Source organism: Colletotrichum truncatum (assembly GCF_014235925.2).
Source record: "Colletotrichum truncatum strain CMES1059 chromosome Unknown Contig_0019, whole genome shotgun sequence".
NCBI classification, from domain to species: domain Eukaryota; kingdom Fungi; phylum Ascomycota; class Sordariomycetes; order Glomerellales; family Glomerellaceae; genus Colletotrichum; species Colletotrichum truncatum.
This window is the reverse complement of record NW_027222416.1, coordinates 147,388-163,005: the sequence shown is the minus strand read 5'-3', so window position 1 is coordinate 163,005 and position 15,618 is coordinate 147,388. Positions and strand designations below refer to the sequence as shown.

The 15,618-nt window shown below is 35.8% G+C and overlaps 1 protein-coding gene across 1 annotated transcript; it reads left to right on the top strand.

Moving 5' to 3' along the window:
• Positions 1–13,577: 13,577 nt before the first annotated feature.
• CTRU02_215752 (transposase) lies at positions 13,578–15,233 on the top strand (the record flags this gene model as incomplete). The annotated part of the gene is made up of 1 exon (XM_070206553.1): positions 13,578–15,233. The coding sequence occupies one exon, from the start codon at positions 13,578–13,580 to the stop codon at positions 15,231–15,233; it is 1,656 nt and encodes a 551-aa protein (XP_070059762.1).
• Positions 15,234–15,618: the final 385 nt, after the last annotated feature.

Sequence of the window (15,618 nt, the reverse complement as noted above, 5' to 3'; positions counted from 1 at the left end):
CTTGTCCAGCTGAACCACCAACCGCGCGGTCGGTCCATGAAGAGCTACAATGGCCCGCCCGCAAGAAGCTGTCAGATGATGACTTGCAGAGTTGCATGCGGGGTATGATAATCAAAGCTTCGTGGACGGTGCTTACTTTTTTGTGTTTTTTTTTTATTATACATGTAGGAGGATATGTCGTAGCAAGAGAACCCGTTTTTTAGGCTTAGCGGATATATATCCCCCCAAACACAATATGAGTCAGTTCAGGAGCAAGAAAGCAACAGGTTAACCAGTGCATTACGTGAATTGTATATCAAGATCCTGGCTACAGAGAGACAGAAATCAACCCATGCTCTGTAAAGATAGTTGATTTTTGAGACTCATGTGAATTACACATGAGCACCAGGTTTCAACGGAAATCCTCCTCCAGCACGTTGGGGCTTATGTCACTTGCCGTACTGAGGCGAAATCGATAGCTCGGTATAAAGTCTAGAATGATGCGGGAATATCACATTCCCTCTCAATCAAGAGACTATTCCAGCCAGACTTCCGTGGCAGTGGCTACCTCGGTTGAGCCAAATGTGTTTTAGTTTTTATATGTCTGTTGCTTTTGAGTGGATGATACATTTTGGTTGGTCAACTTTTTAAACGTTGTCATGTCTCTTCGCTTGCTGCTGTCCAGGCATAGCTCTTGGAGCCATCAGGTCTCCCATCCTTGACGGCTACTGTACAGTGCTTCATGAAAGCGCCAACCTGCGCCTCCAGCTGACAAGGCGGCAGGCCAAATCAGCATCTCGGATGCAAATTATGGACGTTATCTCACAAACTGTTGCGAGGCTCACTCCTAACTCTTTGGCTCAGACTGACAAGACGTGGATTCACTGTGATTCAAGACTCACCATCTAGTGATGAGAAGAAATGATTTGCTGATTCCTGATGACATGTACCTACTCCTGTATACTCTTCCCTTCATCCGTCTAAGTCTACGATGCGATAGTGATAACCCTTTTTTACTCTTACTCCGCTGATATTGCTCAGGCTGGCTTCCGCTCAAGTTAGCCATCACCTACACCACAGCGAACTCCATCAATACTCGCGAGCCTCTCGTTATATTAGACATTTCACTTTTCTAGGAGCGCCTCAAAATCCTTAACGCGCGGCAGTGGATAGTTGCCGAGCAAGTATGAAACCCCTTTGTTGATGCAAGCTTAGAAATGAGTCACTGATCCACGTTGGCTGTCAAATGCGGAACCCCACATCGAGTTGAAGTTATTAGCTTCTTCGACTTTTGAAAACGCAAGTTACACTAGTAGAACACATATCTAAAGTAAATGAAGCAACGGATGGAAAAGAGTATGAAGAGAAAGAGTAGCGAACAAGGTGTGATATATTAGAGGACGAAAATAAACAATGAATTTGACTTTATAGACAAATCCGACGTATAACAAAATAGCTGCTAATGCGGCAATGCCCGGAATCTGGGTAAAGATACTGTTCCCCCTTAATATACAACTTGATGCTACTTAGTGTTTCAACTAGGGCGTTTGTTCAGATGATCGTGAATCACAATCCTGAGGAGCTCTTGACCGTCAAAAAGCAACCAAAAGGATTACACCTACGGTAAGAATGCAGTGTCAACTTTGGGAAGTTGCGCTATTAGAAGCGCGTCTGTCGACGGTGCTCTTGCTTTTGATTTTGATAGAATGGCCCCAGTGACAAGTTCGACACTGATCTTGGCACTAAGATGGTTGATGCAAAGTGCAATCTCACGATTACTACAGGAGTTTCCCTCAAGAAGCAGAAAGGAAATATATAAAGGTATAAATATGCTAATATCATTCCTCAAGTGATGTGATGTATATTCAAGATGTGATAAAACAGCCGGTGCCTCATATCATTACTACTAATATCTCACCCGGTTGAAGTCTTAAACTAGGAGTCAAGAAAGTGCTAGTCTATAAGATGCAGCTCACAGATTCGATTCATCTAAAGGGTTACGGGTTCAGTGTTTATTCCAGACTTGCGCACCTCGTCAATGCCCAGTGCCTATAGGCCCTAGGGTAGCTCGATTCGTTTATTGTGAGGAGCTCTATTTCAGGCTGTTTTGCGCTCTGCGATCGGGCAATGATTTCGATCAAGACGATGGTCTATTAGCTGCATTATATTGAATTCCTTAGGATGATCATTAAGGCTGGTGAAGTAGACTTGAGCGTCCTCATTTGAACTAGTGCCCAAATCCTTGAGTTTAGGTACTTGTAACGCCATCGAGAAAGTTCACTTTTGCGAAACTCTTTCCATTCCATGAAATGAGGCTGATTAAACACTACCTACCGTTTCTCTTCGTGTCTGTCTCATTGATAGTTTACTGCCCAACTCCACCACCGCAGTAAGCTTAGTTCCATTAGTTACCTGAATTCATATATCTTGCATACTATTCCGCAATTCTAATCACAATATACCAAAACGTGACTATTTTCTGTCTTACTCACTTAAGATGACACTATACTAGCTCGGTTTATGCAAACGTTTCGGATAGTATGCTGCACTTTCCTCTTGAGAGTAAACCTTTTTTTGGTCTAGATGACTTACTCATAGAGACACCTACAACTCCTCAATCAGCTAACAGCCTCTTTCGATGCCTTGGATCATTTGCAGATTATGGGGATAGAAGGCAGATTTTTAATTTGGCTAAGTACACCCTTTTCATGTTCTTGCCTACATCTTATTAAGGAATTGAGGAATTGACTAATAGTCCCCACAGCCTAATTAAAACCAGCTCTATTATGAATTCTAGTGAAACAGCGAAACAGTGATTAGTTAATTTGTAACAAGGTGGAGAATCCTACTTTCTTTGGATAATCAACCACGTCAGTATCTATGGCTAGTTGTAGTGGAGATCAGCACAAGAAACCGTCGCTTTTATTCATAATTCTCAGCCCAGAGTCTCCAAGTGCCTAGTGCTATCCGCTTCGAAGCAAATTCAAGTTGGTTGTTTCTATGTCTCTTGATAACTTGAGGTAGAGATCCCAAAGACCTTTCCACCGCCGACTATCATCTATGGTCTGGATATCAATATCAGCAACACCTCTTGCAGTACTCCGGTCGGTAGTATGATTTATAATGATTCCCGTGGTCTCTTTCTACAATGGCTGTCCAAGGAGCTTTATCTCTTCGATAGATAAATAGGTAAACTCGAGCAAGAAGCCATTCAGAATCACAAGTATTATTTCACGAAGACACCACTATTGAGAAGACAGGACTTGGCAAGAGCCACGTGGGAGTAAGCATAACTTAAGCATAAGACTAATATACAGCTGCTCTATAGTGGGCAGTCGGAGTTAATCGAAACAAGCCAATTTGTCCGTTATCAGAAGAGACCCTTGTGGTTATGGAATCTTCTGTTCCTAACATATTACATACCGTCAAAACCTCTCAGAGGCATCTTGAAGCTACAATGTCGCGGGAGAGTACCTGCCCGCTTCAGTTGATAAGATTGATGATAGAATAGATTGACTTGTGGTAGGGAGTAGTTGTTGTGTTAGATGAGAAATATGATAGCTTGGGATGGAATTTGGGGCAAGATGTTGGGTTGAGAGATTGCTATTGCGCCAAGGGTGGACTTTTTTGTGGATGGGGATTTTTGCAGCTATGTTTCAGACCTTCTAGCAAATGTCTTAAGACTAAGAACAGAGAGGTGAGCTCGAAATAACTACTATTAAGACAGATCAGAATGGTTTGTAGGGAGAGTGTCTAAGAATGAGGTAAGGTTAGAAGGTGCTCAGGGCTGATAATCAGAGTCTCTCCTTCACTATACCTTTGGACTAGAATTTCTCTTGAAAATAGACTGGTATAGCCTTTGTGGAAGGAGTGAGGCTAGTTGCCCTGCTTCTCAGTATGAAGGCTATGTTCCTTGATTAGTAGCACTATGTGCATTAGTTTGTTAATGAGAAGGGTGTCAGGAAGAGGCTATGTTGGACGGTCTTTGTGGTGCTGGTACGTCGGAGGCAGAGATCAAAACAATGTCACTTCGTTCTCCAACTCGTTTCAGAAATCGCATGTCCTGAGAAAGCCAACGGCCTCGTCGATAGTAGGCCAAATCTATAAAGCAATCCAAGACAGCAAAAACGATGCGTCACACGGTCTTACCAGACCCTGTTGAAGTAAATTGAAGTCCAGAAGGGGGAGAGGAGCGATTAGCTCAAAGACATAGTTGATAAGCGAAAATAGCCAGCAAAAGCAAAGGTAAAGACAAATGCAAGAGTGGGAATTGAACTTCGAGCTTTTGAGCTGTTATACCGCTTTTCGGAAGGCACTGACTGGGAAGCCTTGCTTTAGGTTTGTGATGATATCCTGCGCATCAGCATCTCGTGGTCACTTGGCGGTATCGTCAAGCTGGTCAATGATGTAACAGCCTCGAGAAAGAATTTCTCTGATGCGACGGAATTGCTCCTTGAGGTTGAAGCCCACCTAGCCATTCTACCTCCTCCTTCGACGCCTTCGCCGTAACGCCTATAGCAACGCACATTCATGGCTTCCATGGCGGTGGGTGTGGTCTTTGATGTTACCCTGGCTAGCTCGGATGGAGAGAGAAATACATCGGGATATACGTGAAGGCTCGAATTTGTCGGCTCTCTGATAATTATGCACCTTCCAGACTGGTTTTATATGTTCCATTATATGCCACGCCTCGACGGTTTGATCGATTCATTGTAAGGGATATGGAATATTGTAACTATGACATGAATGTTCCAAGGGGATGGTGAGGGAACGTGACCGGACGAGGAAAGCCCAACATGATCCTTGCCAATCTGGCTTACACGCTTCGCCGCCACTCGAACGCAGCACATCATCTCGGGCCAGACTTATGTCTTCGCAAGCGCCCTCACGGCCTCCTACGCCCTCTGGAAGTCGTTAGCAATAGCGTTCGTCTCGTCCTATCCGGCATCACCTTTTCCATGGCCTTATTTGTCCGTCTGCATCCGGCCCCTTGCTAATTTTGAGGGGAGCGAGGCCTCGTATATACGCTGCATTCGCGTGCCAGGACGTAATCTTCAGCTGGGAAGACATCCATACAGTCCCGTTTATTGTCGTGATTAGTACAGCTATTTGCAGTGCTTTTGACTTTAGGCATGTTCGCTAAAGTGGTCAGAGCTGAGGTTGTAAGAAGGGTTTCCTGCCTTCTACTTTTGCAGATAAAACCGACCTGACTGGCTTCGCTGATGGCGGTACTCAACCCTCAACAGATGTCGTTTTAGTGTCTTTAGAAATTCTTCAGGGCATCCTTCTGCCATTTCATCAGCATCGAAACTGCGTCGGTATCGATGTTTGTCGCACCCTCATTTCCGTAGTCAGCGATCTTTCAATTGTTCTCATACTCTATTCCGTCGTCTGCATGGCTTATAGCATCTGCCCTACTCCCTATTTACTCGTCGCCAATGTCCTCCGCTACCTCGTTCACGGCCCGTTTGTTACAACGTCGAGTCAACCACGACATTGAGATGATTCAAACTCTTCTTTATCAAGGGAGTCTCATAATTCACCGCTTCAGTCGTTAGTTAGTGCTGTTAGCCTTCTCGCGTTGCTCAGCTGCAGGTCAATGCGGGCACTGAGGGTGACCTCGAACAAAATCGGCTCGTGAAGTACAAATTTGACCTGTCTATTGAAGTGCGAGTTTGTCGGTTTGTAAGGCATCTAAGGGGAAATACGTGGCGCCTGAGCTGCTTGCTTGCTTCCTTGACTTGATCAGGTCAGTAAGGAGATTGTACGTACGCCGGGTGACTTTATCTAACAAGGGAAGTTGGACGGAGACAGACTACTACTATAAGCCCTTTCACATTGAACGTAAGGAGTGTTTTTTGTTCGAATTGAACAGCGAATGTTCGGCTCAATACTTACGAGCTGGGTCCGTTACACCATTCTTTTGGAGTTATCGAAATATGCCAGGTATGCATAATTGCCGGCATGTGAATCCTGCTCTGAATTTTAACTACAAGGGGACGGACCAGGAGTCATATGTCTCACAGGCGGCTTATGATTTTCTGTTCTGAGGCAGATGGTCAATTAACTCGGCGTTATTGACCAAGTGAGTCTGACAAGCATTATAAGCATTTCTATGGCTCCTATTACATGTAATATCACAATTTCGGGACTGAACATGCTCGAGTATTGTCCAGGACAAAGGAGGGCATTCAGAGCTGGCAAGAATATGGTGGACCTGGCATATTGGACCTCTCAGCATAGCCACAGAAGTCTCTCTCTGCGTCTTGCGGCCATGGCGGTCCGGAGACATCGTTCGTGGGTCTGTTACATAGTAGCTCCCGATGAGCCTGCTGCTCAATTCCTAACGCAGGCAGTGCAATACGGCTCTAGGAAAACAAAGTGACGCCTTCTTGGAGAAACATCGCGAATCATCCATCACTCTGTCACAGAGCAATTTATTTTCTTTATCTCCAGAAATGACAAAAGGGCTAGCCGCCGTGTACGATCCTTTGTGTTCCCGGCCTATCACCGTGTTTGCAGTGCAAGCTCGCGAAGATGCGGCATAGTTACATCTCGCGGAAGCATCCTGCTTCTTGATCCGGGATCTCCAGTCTACAGCTGCCTTTAGGCCATTACTGCCTATACTATTGTCTCAAAGGAGCTTCTTAGGAATGAGTTCAAAATTGGGGAGGTATGTTGAGAGACGGGCGCTGCGGTGTCCATAATGTCTTTTAAGATCTCAGTACAAAACTAGGGGAATCCATACGGTCGGTCGGATTATGTACGGAGGATAAGCTAGAAGAGATGTGTTATATAACTGGAGCTCCTGGACGCCGCACCTAGCCAACCCCAAGTGCAGTGAAAGGGCTAGTTTTGTTGATTCAGGTTATAGAGGTAAGCGTATACACTCCATAACTAGGCGTGAAAGTATGAATAGGAGTCAGCAATGGCTATATAAGTGGGGTGGCGCGGCGCGGCATCGACGAAAAACCAAGCAAAAATTTTGCCTTGATCGAAGCGATGCCTTATCAGCGTGATGTACGCGCTTTAGTCAATGATCTTGATGCTTCTTTCCATGTTAGCTTCGCATATTAAAGATGTCTTGTTGCTTCAACCCGACGGTGAAACTTACCGAGACTACCCTGAAGAGGGCGAAGTATTAGGTCAGTCGCCTTTCATCCTTCAGCCTCGCGTCTTATGCACAACCACGACAAACAGCAACCACCCACCCCCGTCATTCGTTTCGCTCTTTTTAATTGGAATCCTATTTATAGTTTAATAGTGAAGTCGTGGTTTCAAAGGCTGGAAGTTCATGGAGTTTGGTTTCGGGGTACCTTTGGGAGCTTAATTTATCTTAGTTCCGACTTGGACTCCAGTTGATGGTGAGTGTTGTGAGATTAAATGCAGCGCGAATTTTGAACCTTCCTAGCTATGGAAGAGAGTAGAAATGGGCGCCTGGGCTCTATTGTAGACCACTCTTATAGTAATAGGAGTTGTCTTATGATACTTGACCTCTCCTTACGCCTTGATTGAGCTCCGGTTTAACCTCCATCCTGATTTCGCTTGTTAGGTGCTGCCGAAAAATTGCAGCAAACCCATATTTGTCATCTACGATTCAAAGAAGAAGCCCTATCAATCGTCGCTAAGTCGCGTTGTATCGAGAATCTGTAAGTTATCGTGAGCGGCTGTTGTGTCAACGCATTTTTGATAAAGGTTTTGTCGTTTGGTGATAACATTGGTAGTGGTGTAAGGCTTAGCTTCTTGCGAACCAGAACGGGTTACATATTGCATAGATCAAGAGGTGCGTCGTAGAGAATCTCGAGGTACAAGAACGTTGATCTTGTGGTGTTTGTGGTCTGGTTGCTTGACCTTTGATGTCGCGGCATCGAAACCGGTTTGTAGGTTGACCGACACAGAATGAACCCCGAATAATGGATTCGAACGCAACATGTCGGGCATAATGGCAACAAAGCCGAGCTTTGCCTAAGAGAAGTTTCGACTTGTAGTTGGATGGGTTGACTGTTGATCGCTGTGTTATAGCCCTCTGAGTAATACAGTTTATCGAGTGTTGAGACAGTAACTTGACATGGTTTTCTTTGAATCTGGTGCGGTGTGAGTTTAGTAGACTTTGGAAGAAGAAATACTGCCCACGCCGGTGGGCATGTGATGGCTCTCATCTGGGGCCAGCTGGGATAGGTCACTGGCTAATCGCACACGTCAACGAGTAGATTAAGTCTCGACCTAACATTTTTAATGCTGGCAGAGGTGAGCAACAATACTAGGTACCTACACAGTAGCAGTAGCACATAGCTGGGCGTGGCTCCAGTGTAGCGGCAGGGGGCGATGGTGTCCAATCATTACAAAGCCAGAGGCTGGACAAGGAAGCAACAGGTGCAAGCAACATTATCTTCCTATGCCCCTTGCCTAGGCTACCTAAGAATAACATAAGGGAGGTGTGACCCAGGGTTGGGAATTAATCAACTTTAGTCTAGTCAACCTATTAACTAAAATTAGCCTAGTCAGGCTAGTAACTAAGACTAAGTTAGTTTAGTTTTATTAACTAGTTAAGTTAACTAATTAACTAGTAAATATATAGTATTAATTAGTGTATATATATATATATATAAAAAGTATATTTTAGGATAGTTAAAATAAAGAAATACTATAGTGTTTAGTATAACCAGAGGATTATAATTATATAATAAGTTTTAATAATATTACTTTAGTAATATATATAGTACTATAAAGTAGTCTAATTAGTAAAGTATTATATATAAAGATAATATAAGAAAAATAATAATTAGATTTAGATACTAAATAATAAATAATAGTTTAATTCTCTTCGTCTTCTTTTTCCTCTTTATAATCCTTATTATTATCTAAATATATTTTTTTAAATTCTTTTAAAGTATTAATTTTCAGTATTTTAAAAGAACTAGTTTAGCTACTATATTAAGGTTTAATTTATAATAAACTAGTATATATATAGTATAAGTTAATAACTTACGTTATATACTACTAGGCTTTTAGCTAAATAAGATATATTAAAATCTAATATATCTTAAGATCTTAAACGCCCCCTTTTTTAATTAAAACTAAAAACAATTAGTATATATATAAGTATAAGTACTATAATATATAAGGTTACTTACTCTTTATATTCTCTCTTTAATAGTTATGTAATATTAATTTAATATAACTATAGTAGTATAAAAGCTTCTTATTTTTAAAATAATAAAGTTTAAACCTAGCATCTAGAATTATATATATAATATATAGTTTATAAGCCTCTAGATTTAAATAATCTAGTTTTTAAGAAAAATATTTAAATAATTTAAGTATTCTTTTTTTATATTATTAATTATTATAGTATAATAAGTAACCTATAGTTAAACTAGTATAAATATTAATAAATAATTAGAATTAAAATTAAATACTTACTATTTCTAACAATCTAACTCTTAAAGTAATAAACTTAAAGATTAGATTATCTTTTAAACTTAAATATAAATAGTAGTTACCTACTAGATATTATTTCTTTAAGTAACTTATATTAGTAAATAGTAGTCTAAATAAGCTTCTTAATAAGATAATTCTTATAATAGCTTTTTAATATAGTATAAATAAAATTACTAATATATCTATTTACTAAGATAAATATACTATTATACTAAATCTTAAGTAGTAGGTTTCTAAGTTTTAATATTTAATTAATAAGCCCTAATAATATAGTATAGTTTTAATAATAGTAACTATAAGTTTAAATCTTTTTATAATATATATCTACTAGGTTTACTTATTATATAAACTCTTTAATCCTTAGTATCTTTAGTAAAAGGTTTTTATTTAAGTAACTTATTTATTCTAATATTATATAACGATTTTCTATTCCTTACTAATATATGATATTATAAGTAGCTAAAGACTTAATTAAAAACGGCTTAGAAACTTTAAAAAGGTTTGAGTTATATCACTATACCTTAGTTTAAAAGCTTTAAGCTAAATAACTATTACTATTCTTTTTATAAAGAGGTATATACCTTATATATCTTATATTAGTTAAGGAGTAAGTAATACTAACTAACTTTTTATAATTATACCCTTCTTATAAAAGCTTAATCTATAAGACTATCTTATTACATAATTAGTATAGCTTTATTTAAAAAGCTATTAAAATTTTTTAATATTATAAATTTATACTACATCGCCTTTCAAAATATATAATATTAAAATATATATACTATAATTATAATTACCTTAGTTTCTCTATTCTTTATATAGAATATTATATATTTTAGTTTCTTAGTCTTTTTAAAATATTTATTATTTACTCTCTTTTAAACTACTATACTCTCTATCTTTTCTTTATTTCAATATTAATTTAATCTTTAACTATATATATAACTCTTATTTTATTCTTCTTATAATACAATTTTATTTTACTTTATATACTCCGTATATTTAAAATATTATAATATATAATTCTTTATAAATTATTTTATATAATATCTTATATTACTTAGATTATTAGTATTAGTATTAATAAGTTAATACTTCTTATAAATAGGAAACTAAAAGGTTTAATTAATTATAGCTTACTATCTTTAACTACCTAAGTATTCTTAATTTAAATATATAATACTTTATCATTCTTATTCTAACTTGCTAAGCGTTTAATTATAAAGTACTATTTATAAATATTTTGTATAATTATTAGATAAGAGACTTACTTATGAAAAATAGATATTTATTTAAAAAGTTTACCTTTACTTAATTAGATTATATATGTATATATATATATATATATTTATTCTAATTATATAAAGGTTCATAAAAGTAATTAAATTATATTTATAAGTATAATATAAAATTAATAAGAAAATACTTATAAAAGGGGAATCTATATTATACATTATATAATAATAAAAAAGGTATAATTTTATAGCTAAGATAGTATTAAAATATTCTTAGTAGTAATTATTATTAAGTTTAGAATATTAATATATTATAACTTATTTATTATATTTAATAGAAGGTTAATAGACTTACTTAAGCTAGTACTTAAAATAAGATATTTATATATAAGACATAGGATAAGGTAATAAAGAGACCTTAGAAAGGAAGAACTATTATATAGGTTATATAGAGATAAGATAATATAATAAGTACCTAGCGTAGATAATCAATACTTATTCTTAATAATAAGTATATATTATAACTTACTATATAATTATTTAGACTTATATATAGATTAAGACTTAAGTACTAACTTAAGACCTTTTTAAATAGTTCTTTAGTAATTAACTTATAAATTATTTTAAATAACTTTTAACTTAGCTTATAACTTATAATATTACTACCTTATTACTTAGTATAAGACTAATTATCTTATTCTAACTATTAATTTATTAATATAACCTACTTATATATAATATAAGACTTATTTATTAATAGTATAACCTTAGCTTTTATTAATAAAAATCTTATTATTACTAACTAGTTATAATACTTTAATTACTCTTATTTAGTAAGTTAACCTTAAAATACTAATAAATAGTATTATAATACTATCTTCTTCAAATACTTCTAAGAATATTACTCCTAAGTCTTCTAAAGCCTCTCTAAGAAAATAGCCTAAGTAATAAAGCCTAGCCTACGAGATAGATAAAGCTAAGATAAAAGACACCTTAGAGGATAATAATAAAGAAGTTACTTTAAAAAAAGAAATATATAATTAATTAATGAGATAAGTTAATAAAGGAGATAAAAACCTTAATAAAGTATAGAAACGTTATAATAAGATTACTATTAAAATTTAAGATCTTAAGAAGATATTTTAATAATTTAATAATAGACTTTAGCAACTTTTAAACTTGGAAAATAAACTCCTAAACCTTTATAATAAAGATTATATTAATAAACTTTAAAAAGAAGTTAATATACTAAGGGTTAATGTTAATATTATCTAAATCCTTATAAAAGGATATAAGAACTCTATTTTAATACTCTTAGTAAGTATAATAAGATACTTAGAAAACTTAAGGGATTCCTTATTTAACTTAAGAATTATTATAACTTTTAAATTTAAGCTTTAAGAATAAATCTAAGAAGGTTCTATATACCTTAATACTCCTAAAGAGTAAACCCCTTTAGTAGTTTAAACTATTCCTAGAGAACTATTAATAAAATAAAGTCCTTAAAGACTATAATATAGAGACTTATACTATTTTTAATAGTTTTAAAAGCTTTAAACATACCCTTAAATTACTTTTTTAAGATCTTAATAAGTAAAGTAAAGTAAAAAAAGACTTTAATAACCTTAAGTAAATAAAATTAATAATTTACTATTTTATTAAGTTTTAATACTTCTATAATTTTTTAGGTATAATTAATAAGTCTAAGATATTTATATTTTACTTAAGACTTAAGGATAAGATTAAAATTAAAATTATTAAGATAAATAAGCTAAATAATTTCCTTAGTTATACTAAGCTTATTATTAAGATAGATAACTAAGTTTATAAATAATAATAAAAAAAAGTTAAAATTATTAACTTACTAACTTAACTAAGAAATATTAACAACAAAATTAAAAAAACTTCTATTAAAATAATAAAAACTACTTATAATAAAACTAATAAAAAAGTATTATATATAGATATTATAATAATCTTATAAACCTTAATTTTGTTAATAAGGATAACTAATAGAATTAAAAACTATAATAAAAGAAAGACTTTAAATATTATAATTATAATAAGCTTAAATATATAAGATAAGATTATAAATAACTTAAGAATATTTAAAGACTATCTTAATAAGTTAATATAGCTTAAAAGTAATAATATTATGATAAAAAGAAAGAAATTAACTATTTTAATAACTTTTATAATAATTATAAAGAAGCTAAAAAAATAATAAATAATACCTTAAAAACTTTTAACTAAATTAAAGATATAACAAAACTAATATACCCCTTAAAAAATCTTAAAATTTAAAAAGCTAGGGATAGGAGTTAAGGAATAAGTCTTATATAAGAACCTCTAACACCTAAACTGAAAAGAATAAATAAAAGTAGTTTAATAACTTAATAACTTTATTAAGAATAATAGTATTATTTATAACCTAGGATTATTATAAGATATTAAGAAGTTAATTAATTATTAATTAACTAATTACCTAACTATACTTAATAAATTTATTTAATAAGAATAATAAGTATTAAAAGAAAATAATAAGTAGGTTAATATTTAACTAAAATTAGCTATTATATTTAGTTATAATAATTAAGTTACTTAATATTTAAGGAGATATTTTAAATAAAGATTATAAATCTAAAGTAACCTATATAAATAATACTATCTTAAGTACTAAGTAACTTAGTATATTTATAAAATATATTACTTAGAGTAAGATAGAAATATTAAAACACTTTATATACTTATTATAATAAACTAAAAGAATCTAACTTATAAAGCTATAAAATAGCTAGATAATTTAGTTTCTAATTATATATAACGTACATGATAAGCGAGTGAGACAGACAAGCGAGTGAGACAGTAAACCGCGACCGTCGCACCTTGACGCGACCGGCACCTTTTCCTCTACAATAAATCATGGAATCAGCTAGTATTGAAAGAAGGTTACAAATTGCCCTTCAAGCAATGAGAAATGACCCAAAACTTAGTGCTCGGGCCGCAGGTGCACTCTATACAGTCAGTCACGCAACATTAAGCCGGCGACTAAAGGGAATAGTCTCACGACGCGACAGCATGCCTAATTCACGGAATTTATCAGATTTAGAAGAGAAGACAATAGTTGAGTATATTCTCGACCTAGATGCGCGATCATTTCCTCCCCGGCTGAGTGGTGTGGAAGAAATGGCCAATCGACTTCTCGCAGAGCGCGACGCGCCTCCAGTTGGGAAGCGCTGGGCTTCTAATTTCGTCAAGCGACAACCACAGCTTAGGACGCGTTTCTTTCGCAAGTATGACTATAAGAGAGCTCAATGCGAAGATCCAGAGGTGATTCGTGGCTGGTTTTCGCTTGTGAAGAATACAATTGCGAAGTATGGTATTGCTGATGCTGATATCTACAACTTTGATGAGACCGGCTTTATGATGGGCGTTATTGCTTCTGGAATGGTTGTTACAAGTGCTGAAAGGCGTTCAAATACGAAGATGACACAGCCTGGCAATAGGGAATGGGTTACAGTTATCCAGGCTATTAATTCCCAAGGGGAGAGCATCCCGCCATACATCATCGTTGCAGGCCAGTATCACCTCTCAAGCTGGTATACAGAAACCTCTCTTCCGGGCGATTGGGCTATTGCAACGTCTGAAAATGGATGGATAACAAACGAGAGAGGTATTGACTGGATCAGACACTTCGACATTTATACAAAACCACGTACGTCTGGGAAATATCGCCTCCTCGTTGTTGATGGTCATGAAAGTCACCACTCCGCAGCCTTCGAGCTCTTTTGTCAAGAAAACAACATTATTACACTGTGCATGCCGGCTCACTCGTCTCATCTACTTCAACCCTTAGATGTTGGTTGTTTTCAGCCGTTAAAGAATGCCTACGGTCGGCAAATTGAGAATAAGATGCGGCGAGGCACAACCCATATCTCGAAGGAAGATTTCTTTGCAGCATTTCACGAAGCTTTTAAGCAGTCTTTTACGAGGAAAAATATCCAGGGAGGTTTCCGAGGAGCTGGACTTGTCCCTTTGAATGCAGAAAGTGTTCTCTCAAAGCTGGATGTAAAGTTCCGAACGCCAACGCCTGAGGAGGGGGTCCCTCAGACACCAGACCCTTGGATCTCTAGGACGCCGAGCAACCCAAGCGAAGCAAGATCACAGTCTACTTTTATTAAGAGTCGAATCTCACGCCACCGAAGCAGCTCTCCAGCATCAATTTATAGTGCTGTGAGTAAGCTAGCCAGAGGGACAGAAGGACTAGGGCATCGGGTAGCATTACTAGAGTCAGAGGTTCAAATCCTTCGAGAGGAGAATGCAATATTAAGTCGGCGTCGAAGGGCTAAGAAAACACGTCTACAGAAAGGAGGAAGTCTTACTATATCTACTGGAGAGGATATACAGTCGCAAAGAGAGGCAGACACGCAACTACAAGAGGAAACGCGACGGAGTAGTGGTCGCAAAGTGAGGTCTGAGACGACTCATCGTCGGTGTGGCGTATGCGGGAATACAGGCCACAACGCGAGAACATGTCAATTTATTGAGGAAACATCCGAAGAACAGGAATCCGAGTAGTATTAATCAATCTAAGATTTCTTGTTATAGATTTCGATATTATTGTCGCGAAGGTCTGGTTTACTGTCTCACTCGCTTGTCTGTCTCACTCGCTTATCATGTACGTTAGCCTCTTAACATTATTAAATAAAATTAGGAGGTATTTAATAAAGAAATAAAGACTAACTTATAAAGTAAGAATTATATTAGTATTATACCTTATTTATTAAAAAGAAAACCCTAGCTTATAAAGAACTCTTAAATAAATTACAATATTATAATATTAACTTAGTTAATAATAACTAATAAATCTAGATTTAAATAAAGGAATTCTTTTATATCCTTAAGATAATTACTTACTTAGATCTTATAAATAGGTATATAATAAGAAACTACCCCCAGCTAA